At 47.4% G+C, this 15152-nt stretch overlaps 2 protein-coding genes across 3 annotated transcripts in view; both read left to right on the forward strand.

The window, feature by feature from the left end:
• Positions 1-15152, forward strand: part of LOC129827817 (A disintegrin and metalloproteinase with thrombospondin motifs 2-like) — a 261252-nt gene that overhangs the window by 230956 nt on the left and 15144 nt on the right. The window contains exons 10-18 of one of the 2 annotated variants that reach the window (XM_055889016.1): positions 9402-9431; positions 10708-10821; positions 11042-11187; positions 11424-11599; positions 13513-13646; positions 13832-13955; positions 14469-14549; positions 14665-14831; positions 14911-15070. In XM_055889016.1, the coding sequence (XP_055744991.1) occupies positions 9402-9431; positions 10708-10821; positions 11042-11187; positions 11424-11599; positions 13513-13646; positions 13832-13955; positions 14469-14549; positions 14665-14831; positions 14911-15070 (1132 nt within the window). The remainder of the gene's footprint in view (positions 1-9401; positions 9432-10707; positions 10822-11041; positions 11188-11423; positions 11600-13512; positions 13647-13831; positions 13956-14468; positions 14550-14664; positions 14832-14910; positions 15071-15152) is intronic. The other variant, XM_055889017.1, reaches the window with a different exon arrangement.
• The window catches only part of LOC129827819 (uncharacterized), a 117435-nt gene that overhangs the window by 90424 nt on the left and 11859 nt on the right, over positions 1-15152 (forward strand). The gene's annotated exons all lie outside the window — the stretch shown is intronic.

Consider the following 15152-nt stretch of genomic DNA (forward strand, 5'->3'; position numbering starts at 1 on the left):
ACGTCTGGATAGAATGACTCCTCACTCCTCACTGATGCAGTAGGATGACTAGGGTTACATCCACGTCTGGATAGAATGACTCCCCACTGATGCAGTAGGATGACTAGGGTTACCTCCACGTCTGGATAGAATGACTCCCCACTGATGCAGTAGGATGACTAGGGTTACATCCACGTATGGATAGAATGACTCCCCACTGATGCAGTAGGATGACTAGGGTTACCTCCACGTCTGGATAGAATGACTCCCCACTGATGCAGTAGGATGACTAGGGTTACATCCACGTCTGGATAGAATGACTCCTCACTGATGCAGTAGGATGACTAGGGTTACATCCACGTCTGGATAGAATGACTCCTCACTGATGCAGTAGGATGACTAGGGTTACATCCACGTCTGGATAGAATGACTCCTCACTCCTCACTGATGCAGTAGGATGACTAGGGTTACATCCACGTCTGGATAGAATGACTCCCCACTGATGCAGTAGGATGACTAGGGTTACCTCCACGTCTGGATAGAATGACTCCCCACTGATGCAGTAGGATGACTAGGGTTACCTCCACGTCTGGATAGAATCACTCCTCACTGATGCAGTAGGATGACTAGGGTTACATCCACGTCTGGATAGAATGACTCCTCACTCCTCACTGATGCAGTAGGATGACTAGGGTTACATCCACGTCTGGATAGAATGACTCCTCACTGATGCAGTAGGATGACTAGGGTTACATCCACGTCTAGATAGAATGACTCCTCACTGATGCAGTGAGATGACTAGGGTTACATCCACGTCTGGATAGAATGACTCCTCACTGATGCAGTAGGATGACTAGGGTTACATCCACGTCTGGATAGAATGACTCCCCACTGATGCAGTAGGATGACTAGGGTTACATCCATGTCTGGATAGAATGACTCCTCACTGATGCAGTAGGATGACTAGGGTTACATCCACGTCTGGATAGAATGACTCCTCACTGATGCAGTAGGATGACTAGGGTTACATCCACGTCTGGATAGAATGACTCCTCACTCCTCACTGATGCAGTAGGATGACTAGGTTTACATCCACGTCTGGATAGAATGACTCCTCACTCCTCACTGATGCAGTAGGATGACTAGTGTTACATCCACGTCTGGATAGAATGACTCCCCGCTCCTCACTGATGCAGTAGGATGACTAGGGTTACATCCACGTCTGGATAGAATGACTCCTCACTGATGCAGTAGGATGACTAGGGTTACATCCACGTCTGGATAGAATGACTTCTCACTCCCCACTGATGCAGTAGGATGACTAGGGTTACATCCACGTCTGGATAGAATGACTCCTCACTCCTCACTGATGCAGTAGGATGACTTGTGTTACATCCACGTCTGGATAGAATGACTCCTCACTCCTCACTGATGCAGTAGGATGACTAGGTTTACATCCACGTATGGATAGAATGACTCCTCACTGATGCAGTAGGATGACTAGGGTTACATCCACGTCTGGATAGAATGACTCCTCACTCCTCACTGATGCAGTAGGATGACTAGGGTTACATCCACGTCTGGATAGAATGACTCCCCACTGATGCAGTAGGATGACTAGGGTTACCTCCACGTCTGGATAGAATGACTCCCCACTGATGCAGTAGGATGACTAGGGTTACATCCACGTATGGATAGAATGACTCCCCACTGATGCAGTAGGATGACTAGGGTTACCTCCACGTCTGGATAGAATGACTCCCCACTGATGCAGTAGGATGACTAGGGTTACATCCACGTCTGGATAGAATGACTCCTCACTGATGCAGTAGGATGACTAGGGTTACATCCACGTCTGGATAGAATGACTCCTCACTGATGCAGTAGGATGACTAGGGTTACATCCACGTCTGGATAGAATGACTCCTCACTCCTCACTGATGCAGTAGGATGACTAGGGTTACATCCACGTCTGGATAGAATGACTCCCCACTGATGCAGTAGGATGACTAGGGTTACCTCCACGTCTGGATAGAATGACTCCCCACTGATGCAGTAGGATGACTAGGGTTACCTCCACGTCTGGATAGAATCACTCCTCACTGATGCAGTAGGATGACTAGGGTTACATCCACGTCTGGATAGAATGACTCCTCACTCCTCACTGATGCAGTAGGATGACTAGGGTTACATCCACGTCTGGATAGAATGACTCCTCACTGATGCAGTAGGATGACTAGGGATACATCCACGTCTAGATAGAATGACTCCTCACTGATGCAGTGAGATGACTAGGGTTACATCCACGTCTGGATAGAATGACTCCTCACTGATGCAGTAGGATGACTAGGGTTACATCCACGTCTGGATAGAATGACTCCCCACTGATGCAGTAGGATGACTAGGGTTACATCCATGTCTGGATAGAATGACTCCTCACTGATGCAGTAGGATGACTAGGGTTACATCCACGTCTGGATAGAATGACTCCTCACTCCTCACTGATGCAGTAGGATGACTAGGGTTACATCCACGTCTGGATAGAATGACTCCTCACTCCTCACTGATGCAGTAGGATGACTAGTGTTACATCCACGTCTGGATAGAATGACTCCCCGCTCCTCACTAATGCAGTAGGATGACTAGGGTTACATCCATGTCTGGATAGAATGACTCCTCACTGATGCAGTAGGATGACTAGGGTTACATCCACGTCTGGATAGAATGACTCCTCACTCCTCACTGATGCAGTAGGATAACTAGGGTTACATCCACGTCTGGATAGAATGACTCCTAACTGATGCAGTAGGATGACTAGGGTTACCTCCACGTCTGGATAGAATGACTCCTCACTCCTCACTGATGCAGTAGGATGACTAGGGTTACCTCCACGTCTGGATAGAATGACTCCTCATTGATGCAGTAGGATGACTAGGGTTACATCCACGTCTAGATAGAATGACTCCTCACTGATGCAGTGAGATGACTAGGGTTACATCCACGTCTGGATAGAATGACTCCTCACTGATGCAGTAGGATGACTAGGGTTACATTCACGTCTGGATAGAATGACTCCCCACTGATGCAGTAGGATGACTAGGGTTACATCCACGTCTGGATAGAATGACTCCTCACTGATGCAGTAGGATGACTAGGGTTACATCCACGTCTGGATAGAATGACTCCTCACTCCTCACTGATGCAGTAGGATGACTAGGGTTACATCCACGTCTGGATAGAATGACTCCTCACTCCTCACTGATGCAGTAGGATGACTAGTGTTACATCCACGTCTGGATAGAATGACTCCCCGCTCCTCACTGATGCAGTAGGATGACTAGGGTTACATCCATGTCTGGATAGAATGACTCCTCACTGATGCAGTAGGATGACTAGTGTTACATCCACGTCTGGATAGAATGACTCCCCGCTCCTCACTGATGCAGTAGGATGACTAGGGTTACATCCATGTCTGGATAGAATGACTCCTCACTGATGCAGTAGGATGACTAGGGTTACATCCACGTCTGGATAGAATGACTCCTCACTCCTCACTGATGCAGTAGGATAACTAGGGTTACATCCACGTCTGGATAGAATGACTCCTAACTGATGCAGTAGGATGACTAGGGTTACCTCCACGTCTGGATAGAATGACTCCTCACTCCTCACTGATGCAGTAGGATGACTAGGGTTACCTCCACGTCTGGATAGAATGACTCCTCATTGATGCAGTAGGATGACTAGGGTTACATCCACGTCTGGATAGAATGACTCCCCACTGATGCAGTAGCATGACTAAGGTTACCTCCACGTCTGGATAGAATGACTCCTCACTCCTCACTGATGCAGTAGGATGACTAGGGTTACATCCACGTCTGGATAGAATGACTCCTCACTGATGCAGTAGGATAACTAGGGTTACATCCACGTCTGGATAGAATGACTTCTCACTCCCCACTGATGCAGTAGGATGACTAGGGTTACATCCACGTCTGGATAGAATGACTCCTCACTCCTCACTGATGCAGTAGGATGACTATTGTTACATCCACGTCTGGATAGAATGACTCCTCACTCCTCACTGATGCAGTAGGATGACTAGGTTTACATCCACGTATGGATAGAATGACTCCTCACTGATGCAGTAGGATGACTAGGGTTACATCCACGTCTGGATAGAATGACTCCTCACTGATGCAGTAGGATGACTAGTGTTACATCCACGTCTGGATAGAATGACTCCTCCCTCCTCACTGATGCAGTAGGATGACTAGGGTTACTGCCACGTCTGGATAGAATGACTCCCCACTCCTCACTGATGCAGTAGGATGACTAGGGTTACATTCACGTCTGGATAGAATGACTCCCCACTGATGCAGTAGGATGACTAGGGTTACATCCACGTCTGGATAGAATGACTCCTCACTGATGCAGTAGGATGACTAGGGTTACATCCACGTCTGGATAGAATGACTCCTCACTCCTCACTGATGCAGTAGGATGACTAGGGTTACATCCACGTCTGGATAGAATGACTCCTCACTCCTCACTGATGCAGTAGGATGACTAGTGTTACATCCACGTCTGGATAGAATGACTCCCCGCTCCTCACTGATGCAGTAGGATGACTAGGGTTACATCCATGTCTGGATAGAATGACTCCTCACTGATGCAGTAGGATGACTAGTGTTACATCCACGTCTGGATAGAATGACTCCCCGCTCCTCACTGATGCAGTAGGATGACTAGGGTTACATCCATGTCTGGATAGAATGACTCCTCACTGATGCAGTAGGATGACTAGGGTTACATCCACGTCTGGATAGAATGACTCCTCACTCCTCACTGATGCAGTAGGATAACTAGGGTTACATCCACGTCTGGATAGAATGACTCCTAACTGATGCAGTAGGATGACTAGGGTTACCTCCACGTCTGGATAGAATGACTCCTCACTCCTCACTGATGCAGTAGGATGACTAGGGTTACCTCCACGTCTGGATAGAATGACTCCTCATTGATGCAGTAGGATGACTAGGGTTACATCCACGTCTGGATAGAATGACTCCCCACTGATGCAGTAGGATGACTAAGGTTACCTCCACGTCTGGATAGAATGACTCCTCACTCCTCACTGATGCAGTAGGATGACTAGGGTTACATCCACGTCTGGATAGAATGACTCCTCACTGATGCAGTAGGATAACTAGGGTTACATCCACTTCTGGATAGAATGACTTCTCACTCCCCACTGATGCAGTAGGATGACTAGGGTTACATCCACGTCTGGATAGAATGACTCCTCACTCCTCACTGATGCAGTAGGATGACTAGTGTTACATCCACGTCTGGATAGAATGACTCCTCACTCCTCACTGATGCAGTAGGATGACTAGGTTTACATCCACGTATGGATAGAATGACTCCTCACTGATGCAGTAGGATGACTAGGGTTACATCCACGTCTGGATAGAATGACTCCTCACTCCTCACTGATGCAGTAGGATGACTAGGGTTACATCCACGTCTGGATAGAATGACTCCTCACTGATGCAGTAGGATGACTAGTGTTACATCCACGTCTGGATAGAATGACTCCTCCCTCCTCACTGATGCAGTAGGATGACTAGGGTTACTGCCACGTCTGGATAGAATGACTCCCCACTCCTCACTGATGCAGTAGGATGACTAGGGTTACATCCACGTCTGGATAGAATGACTCCTCACTCCTCACTGATGCAGTAGGATGACTTGTGTTACATCCACGTCTGGATAGAATGACTCCTCACTCCTCACTGATGCAGTAGGATGACTAGGGTTACATCCACGTCTGGATAGAATGACTCCTCACTGATGCAGTAGGATGACTAGGGTTTCATCCACGTCTGGATAGAATGACTCCTCACTCCTCACTGATGCAGTAGGATGACTAGGGTTACATCCACGTCTGGATAGAATGACTCCTCACTCCTCACTGATACAGTAGGATGACTAGGGTTACCGCCACGTCTGGATAGAATGACTTCTCACTGATAGAGAAGGATGACTAGGGTTACATCCATGTCTGGATAGAATGACTCCTCACTGATGCAGTAGGATGACTAGGGTTACATCCACGTCTGGATAGAATCACTCCTCACTGATGCAGTAGGATGACTAGGGTTACATCCATGTCTGAATAGAATGACTCCTCACTCCTCACTGATGCAGTAGGATGACTAGGGTTACATCTACGTCTGGATAGAATGACTCCTCACTGATGCAGTAGGATGACTAGGGTTACATTCACGTCTGGATAGAATGACTCCTCACTGATGCAGTAGGATGACTAGGTTTACATCCACGTCTGTATAGAATGACTTCTCACTCCTCCCTGATGCAGTAGGATGACTAGGGTTACATCCATGTCTGGATAGAATGACTCCTCACTGATGCAGTAGGATGACTAGGGTTACATCCACGTCTGGATAGAATGACTCCTCACTCCTCACTGATGCAGTAGGATGACTAGGTTTACATCCACGTCTGTATAGAATGACTTCTCACTCCTCCCTGATGCAGTAGGATGACTAGGGTTACATCCATGTCTGGATAGAATGACTCCTCACTAATGCAGTAGGATGACTAGGGTTACATCCACGTCTGGATAGAATGACTCCTCACTCCTCACTGATGCAGTAGGATGACTAGGGTAACATCCACGTCTGGATAGAATGACTCCTCACTCCCCACTGATGCAGTAGGATGACTAGGCTTACATCCATATCTGGATAGAATGACTCCTCACTCCTCACTGATGCAGTAGGATGACTAGGGTTACATCCACGTCTGGATAGAATGACTCCTCACTGATGCAGTAGGATGACTAGGGTTACATCCATGTCTGGATAGAATGACTCCTCACTCCTCACTGATGCAGTAGGATGACTAGGGTTACCTCCACGTCTGGATAGAATGACTCCTCACTGATGCAGTAGGATTACTAGGGTTACATCCACGTCTGGATAGAATGACTCCTCACTGATGCAGTAGGATGACTAGGGTTACATCCACGTCTGGATAGAATGACTCCTCACTCCCCACTGATGCAGGAGGATGACTAGGGTTACATCCACGTCTGGATAGAATGACTCCTCACTCCTCACTGATGCAGTAGGATGACTAGGGTTACATCCACGTCTGGATAGAATGACTCCTCACTCCCCACTGATGCAGTAGGATGACTAGGGTTACATCGACGTCTGGATAGAATGACTCCTCACTGATGCAGTAGGATAACTAGGGTTACATCCACGTCTGGTTAGAATGACTCCTCACTGATGCAGTAGGATGACTAGGGTTACATCCACGTCTGGATAGAATGACTACTCACTGATGCAGTAGGATGACTAGGGTTACCTCCACGTCTGGATAGAATGACTCCTCACTCCTCACTGATGCAGTAGGATGACTAGGGTTACATCCACGTCTGGATAGAATGACTCCTCACTGATGCAGTAGGATGACTAGGGTTACATCCACGTCTGGATAGAATGACTCCTCACTCCTCACTGATGCAGTAGGATGACTAGGGTTACATCCACGTCTGGATAGAATGACTCCTCACTCCTCACTGATGCAGTAGGATGACTAGGGTTACATCCACGTCTGGATAGAATGACTCCTCACTCCTCACTGATGCAGTAGGATGACTAGGGTTACATCCACGTCTGGATAGAATGACTCCTCACTCCTCACTGATGCAGTAGGATAACTAGGGTTACATCCACGTCTGGATAGAATGACTCCTCACTGATGCAGTAGGATAACTAGGGTTACATCCACGTCTGGATAGAATGACTCCTCACTGATGCAGTAGGATAACTAGGGTTACATCCACGTCTTGATAGAATGACTCCTCACTCCTCCCTGATGCAGTAGGATGACTAGGGTTACATCCACGTCTGGATAGAATGACTCCTCACTGATGCAGTAGGATGACTAGGGTTACCTCCACGTCTGGATAGAATGACTCCTCACTGATGCAGTAGGATGACTAGGGTTACATCCACGTCTGGATAGAATGACTCCTCACTGATGCAGTAGGATGACTAGGGTTACATCCACGTCTGGATAGAATGACTTCTCACTGATGCAGTACGATGACTAGGGTTACATCCACATCTGGATAGAATCACTCCTCACTGATGCAGTAGGATGACTAGGGTTACATCCACGTCTGGATAGAATGACTCCTCACTGATGCAGTAGGATGACTAGGGTTACCTCCACGTCTGGATAGAATGACTCCTCACTGATGCAGTAGGATGACTAGGGTTACATCCACGTCTGGATAGAATGACTCCTCACTGATGCAGTAGGATGACTAGGGTTACATCCACGTCTGGATAGAATGACTCCCCACTGATGCAGTACGATGACTAGGGTTACATCCACATCTGGATAGAATCACTCCTCACTGATGCAGTAGGATGACTAGGGTTACATCCACGTCTGGATAGAATGACTCCTCACTGATGCAGTAGGATGACTAGGGTTACATCAACGTCTGGATAGAATGACTCCTCACTGATGCAATAGGATAACTAGGGTTACATCAACGTCTGGATAGAATGACTCCTCACTCCTCACTGATGCAGTAGGATGACTAGGGTTACATCCACGTCTGGATAGAATGACTCCTCACTGATGCAGTAGGATGACTAGGGTTACATCCACGTCTGGATAGAATGACTCCTCACTCCTCACTGATGCAGTAGGATGACTAGGGTTACATCAACGTTTGGATAGAATGACTCCTCACTGATGCAATAGGATAACTAGGGTTACATCAACGGCTGGATAGAATGACTCCTCACTGATGCAATAGGATAACTAGGGTTACCGCCACGTCTGGATAGAATGACTCCTCACAGATGCAGTAGCATGACTAGGGTTACATCCATGTCTGGATAGAATGACTCCTCACTCCTCACTGATGCAGTAGGATGACTAGGGTTACCGCCACGTCTGGATAGAATGACTCCTCACTCCTCACTGATGCAGTAGGATGACTAGGGTTACCGCCACGTCTGGATAGAATGACTCCTCACTCCTCACTGATGCAGTAGGATGACTAGGGTTACCGCCACGTCTGGATAGAATGACTCCTCACTCCTCACTGATGCAGTAGGATGACTAGGGTTACATCCATGTCTGGATAGAATGACTCCCCACTCTTCACTGAATTAAGTCCCTACTGACCTAAGTCCCCACTTGAATAAGTATTTTCCTTAAAGCATCTTGACACTGACTGAAGAGCTCATCTTTTTAGACAGACTGTTCAAGAGCTGTTCTGATTGAGAGTTGAGCTGACCTGCTCTTTGCTTTTGCACACGTTGCTAGATTACCCTGTATTCTGTTGTCAAACCATTCTTTAGCTGCAAAAGGTGAGCCAGGCTGGAACACAGGTAAGGTTACCCCCCCCCTCCCCCACACCCCCCTCGGAGCCATGTGGCCGCTTTTTCTTTTACCTCTGATTGATATCAGTATTGTCGTCGTCGTTGCAACGTTACTCGTACATTTTTTATTTATTTAGTTCTGCCCATCGTCACATTACTGTGCCTGGCATGTGTACTGCAGGATTCTAAACATAATCTCTGTTTCTGGTTCCCATATAGTACCTACCAAAGAGAAAAAGTAAAACGTTGGATTTGTCCCGAACAGCTTTCCTGGGTCTCATAGCCAGACAAAGTCAACCATAGCAAATGAGCTCAACCCTGACATCACGCATGGCACCTTTTACTGTAAATGTCTGTGTGACTTTTTGGCCGTTCAGAAAGACATATTGGCATGTAGAACATAGGTAGAAAAAGGGTGGAAAGAAAGAGAGAGAGAAGTTTCCAGACAGAAAGAAAGGTCTGGAGCAAAAGCTGCTTTTCTATGTTCAGGTTTAGGGTCCTGCAGTGTCGCGTGCCAGCTTACCAAGCTGATGTCATCAGTGCCAACCAACCATCAGGCTGACTTTTGACCCTGCTGTAACCTCAACTGGAGGGGTCACCTGAGGTCATTCTGGGTAGGGAGTCTGGCTCGGCTCTGTTATTGTGGCAAGGGGGACAGAGGGGGGAGCGGAAGGAAACAGCTGAGAGAGAAGAGAGTTTGTCACAGATCTAAGATCAGTTTATTCTCTCCAGCATCCTTACCTGAACCATTAGTGGCAATGAATGAAAAACTGACTAAGGACAACTTTATTCTTCTCTGAACCAATGATCGGTCATGTTGACCATTTTATATTCACCTTCTGCCCTCCTCTCTGAGCCCACGGAGCTGCAGGGTGTCTCAGTCAGAGTCTCTCTCTCCTCATCCTCTTTGGTTGTGTCGGCATGCTCTCTGTCTTCCTGTACAGCCGTGGTGTCTTAACAGTGAACCAGTGATGGACTACTACACTACACCACCGTCTGGACTCCTGTGGATGTTATTATTTTGTATATTTTATTGTACTTGTGCAGTGCAGTCAGTGGTACATTTGATTTGTTATCTCTGGTGTAGTAGGTCTGAGGTGATTTCTGGAATGTCCTGTGATGCTAGCTACTCCCAGTAACTGGTGTGCATATCAGACAGATGTTCTTTGTTGTGACTGTTGCAGGTCACCTGTCTACTCTTGTGATATGTTAAGGTACTGGCTGTGTGTGTATAATATGAGCGGGCGTGTGTGTGAGGATGTCTCTCTCTCTCTCTCCATTGCAGTACCGGACGTTTGATCCCTGCAAACAGCTGTGGTGCAGCCACCCTGACAACCCCTTCTTCTGCAAGACCAAGAAAGGACCGCCAATTGACGGAACCATGTGTGGGGACGGGAAGGTACACTAACATAAACACACACACACACACACACACACACACACACACACACACACACACACACACACACACACACACACACACACACACACACACACACACACACACACACACACACACACACACAATATTATTCATATTATACATACTCACACACACCACAGTAATGGTAAAAAATTATGCTATCTGACAGTCTCTCCCCTTTCTCATCCTATCACAGCACTGCTTCAAAGGTCACTGTATCTGGCTGACCAATGACATGATAAAGCAGGATGGTGGGTGGGGCGTGTGGAGCCAGTTTGGGTCCTGCACTCGTACCTGTGGAGGAGGGGTGCAGTTCAGAACCCGTGAATGTGACAACCCCAGGTACATAAATATCAAACTATTGAGAAGTCTACCTAGCAACATTTCTATGGTATCATAGTGAAAAGGTGTAAGATCTTGTCCTAACAGAACATAACCAACATGGTATCATTGCTATCCATCACATTGTGATGGATTTGCAAAAAAGATATGCGACATCACTGTTCACATCAACCTAGTTTAACCATTCTACCCCTCCCTCCCTCTCTCTCTCTACCCTCTCCCCCTGTCCTCCTTAGGCCTGCTAACGGAGGTCGTACCTGTCTGGGTGCTAACTACCAGTTCCAGCTGTGTAACAGCCAGGAGTGTGAGGAGCTATACAGTGACTTCAGGGAGGAGCAGTGCCGTAGGTTGGACAGCGAGTATGAGTTCCACAACAACAAACACCACTGGCTTCCATATGAACACACCGAACGTAAGTAGCCCACACACAGACTGACTTCCCCAAATGGTTGGTTGGGACGGAGACATTTGCGGGCCTTAAGTCGGCTCCTTTTGCTTTGTGGCCAAAGTCTGTTGTATCTGATGTAGAGATTGCACGGAGGCAGATTGAGAGTTATGTTATGGTCAACGACAGCTGGTTTTCTGCTGAGCAGTGTGAAAACACCTATATTCAAAAACAAAACTCTTGTCTTTCAACCTTTCTAAAACAACAACCCCTTTCCTGAACCCATCTTTAAAAAACACTCTATTTGAACTCTCTCACTCCACCTAATCACACTGACGTCATCTGAGCTCTTTTCCAGCCTCTCTCTCACCCCCCCTTCCCCCTCTCTCATCCCCTATATCTCTCTCTCTCTCTCTCATCCCCTATCTCTCTCTCTCTCTCTCTCTCTCTCTCTCTCTCTCTCTCTCTCTCTCCGTCCCTCCCTCCCTCGCCAGCCAGCTGTTGTGAATCACAGAGCATATGTTTAAACCATCAGAACTCTGAAATAGGAATCCCATCTCTTCTTTCTCTCCATGTCTCCAAAAACTCCCTCCCGTCATCTAGGAGTGTGTGTGTGGGTTTGCGGAGTGTGTGAGGCTTGCCGATCCATTCCTTCTAAGTGGCGGTGTCTGTGACTCCTCGCTGGGTATTAACTGATGGTCCCAGTAAAGGGCAGAGCTTGAGGAGAAACACTGATGCGTCTCTCAGTCTAATCCAGGGTCACAGTAGACTATGCACAGCGCTGCGCCCAGGATAACAGTCCCCACGCTAAATTGTTTTTCTCTAAAAGCCATCCTTTTGAGAAAGGCCTTCCCATGGTCTTTATTTGAGCTTAAATTACTCAAGTAGGTGGGGAGGGAAAAGGAAAGAAAGAGAAGGGGGGAAAGGTATAGGTAAGGAGAGAGGTTGGAACGAATTCCATTCGTGTGTTGGCATCTCCAGGGTTTAGAGATGTGAGAACAGGAGTCAGTCTGTGTTGAAATCCAGACCTTGCTCCAATTCAAATGATCAGTTATGCCTGTTGTGAAATACTGTTGTTAATATCCTCCTAACAATAGTTTAAAAAACACTTTTACAGGCGCTGATTGTTCCAGCTGCTTTGGTCATCCAGGGTCCAGCTGGTCAGGGGAATCAGTCAACCCTTCTCACCCAGAGAACTATCTCTCTCTGGGATGATCTATGGTGTCGCCCCCCCCCCCCCCCCCCCCCCCCCCCCCCGGGGACTCTGGCTGGAAGATTGAGGGAGTGAGGGACTGCGTAATGGAATAGCATCACCATTAGTGGACTCGCGTTTCTAATACTTTGTCATATCCGTAAAGTAATCACAGTGCATTCTGAACATAGCGTACAGAAGACATAGTCATCGCAGATCACACAGTGATTCTGCAGCTAGCTAAGTCTAATCTGACTCAATAGGTCATGTGTACAATCAAACTCTGGGCAATTTCCGTTGCAGCAGGTAGACATACACATTGAACAGTCAAATCCACCTTAAAGCTAATCTCACGTGCCATACTGTACATTATGGCCATGGCATAGTCGGGGTAGACACACGTCTGAGAGATTACATAAACACATACAGGTTAGACAAAGATCCTCCACGGCCTTCTCTGAGCTGTGTCTTTATTGTAGAATATATATGCTAGGTGTGTCTCGTACTCTTAAGTGATTTACCTGTTCAGTATGAATCCAGATCTCTTTACAACAGTATCTTGTCATAGTTCTGCATAGGGGTCTGTTGCTAACTGTATGTAAATATAGCTTTGTAACGTGTGTGTGTGTGTGTGTGTGTGTGTGTGTGTGTGTGTGTGTGTGTGTGTGTGTGTGTGTGTGTGTGTGTGTGTGTGTGTGTGTGTGTGTGTGTGTGTGTGTGTGTGTGTGTGTGTGTGTGTGTTGTGCAGCTAAGCAGCGATGCCACCTCCATTGCCAGTCCAAGGAGACCAGAGACAAGATCAACATGCAGAGGCTGGTCCAAGACGGCACGCTCTGCTCATATAGAGACCCCTACAGCGTGTGTGTGCGTGGGGACTGTGAGGTCAGTCTGTGGGTTTGTTTTAAGGTTATGTGGGGTTACACAGTGCTAGTCTATTTTGCAACCCAAATGATGGATGTGTGACTGTGTGAGGTGTCAGTGTTCATAACTTTGTGAAGTGTGTGTGTCCACATTAAGTCTAGGTGTGTGTCTTTGTGTGTGTGTGTGCATACACGTGTATGTTGCAGAAAGTGGGCTGTGACGGCGTGGTAGGGTCCTCCCAACAGGAGGATAAGTGTGGAGTCTGTGGAGGAGACAACTCCAGCTGCAAGATCATCAATGGCAACTTCACACGAAGTGCCAAGAAACAAGGTACACCCACATGCACACCATCACCACCACACTGGCAGGCAGGCAGAGACCAGTGAGGTCAAGTGTAGCTCAGTTGTCAGACCCCGGAACATGAGAAAACAGATCAGGAAGTGAGATAGATGAGGTTGTTTTCCCGGCCTGGGTCACCCTCCGATGATGATGATGATCCCCTGGATATCTAACGAAAGAGCCCCCTCTACTGGTCACAGAGAGACAATGAGCTGGCCAGTCATGTCCAAACGCTATGCCAGGACGTCATATTAAATCAATATCATCCAGCTGAAATAAGGAAGAAACTCATTTTCTACATTTCCTGGACGACTGTTGTTGACCCTGGCTAGCAAAACTTACAGCAGCGCACTTAAAGTCTTATTTGAAGCAAGTAAAAAGTCGCTACATGAACACTGTGTTCGTCAAATGAACAATAACGTTTAGTGAAATGTATCCTGACCAATTTGAAGAGACATCTGTGGGTGTCTGGACCTTATGGCAATGTGTGTGTTTTCCTTTCAGGTTTCCTCAAAGTACTTGAAATCCCTAGAGGGGCCAGACACCTACTGATCCAGGAGATTAAGCCAACAGCCCACATCCTAGGTGTGATGTGTGTGCGTGTGCATGCGTGCGTTTGCGTGCGAGTGCTTGTGTGTGTGCGCGTGTGTGTGTGCGCGTGTGTCTGCATTCCAATCTATAATTCCACCTCCCTCCCCAGCGGTGAAGAACCAGGCTTCAGGACAGTTTTTCCTGAACGCGGAGGGAGACCTCCCAGAATCCCGTGCGGTCATAGAAAAGGGCGTGGAGTGGGAGTATGTGAATAATGACCACGACAAGGAGACACTACAGACGAATGGACCGCTCAGACATGGGGTCCTAATCATGGTACGCACACACAGAAACACACACACACACAAACTAACACCGACAAATGTAATACATACTGTTGTCTCCCTGTGTCCAGGTGCAGTCCCATGGAGATGCCAAGGTGACCCTGTCCTATAAGTACATCATCCATATGGACCTTCTCTCTGCCATAGAGAACAATATGCTGCTGGATGACTCCTCCTTCTACGAGTGGGCCCTGAAGAAATGGTCCTACTGCTCCAAGCCCTGTGGGGGAGGTATTTTACAGTGACACGGCTTACACAGGAAGACACTGGGGAACATGATAGGAGTTTTGGATGAGGATCTATTTGTCTAACG

Source organism: Salvelinus fontinalis, chromosome 29 (assembly GCF_029448725.1).
Source record: "Salvelinus fontinalis isolate EN_2023a chromosome 29, ASM2944872v1, whole genome shotgun sequence".
NCBI lineage: Eukaryota > Metazoa > Chordata > Actinopteri > Salmoniformes > Salmonidae > Salvelinus > Salvelinus fontinalis.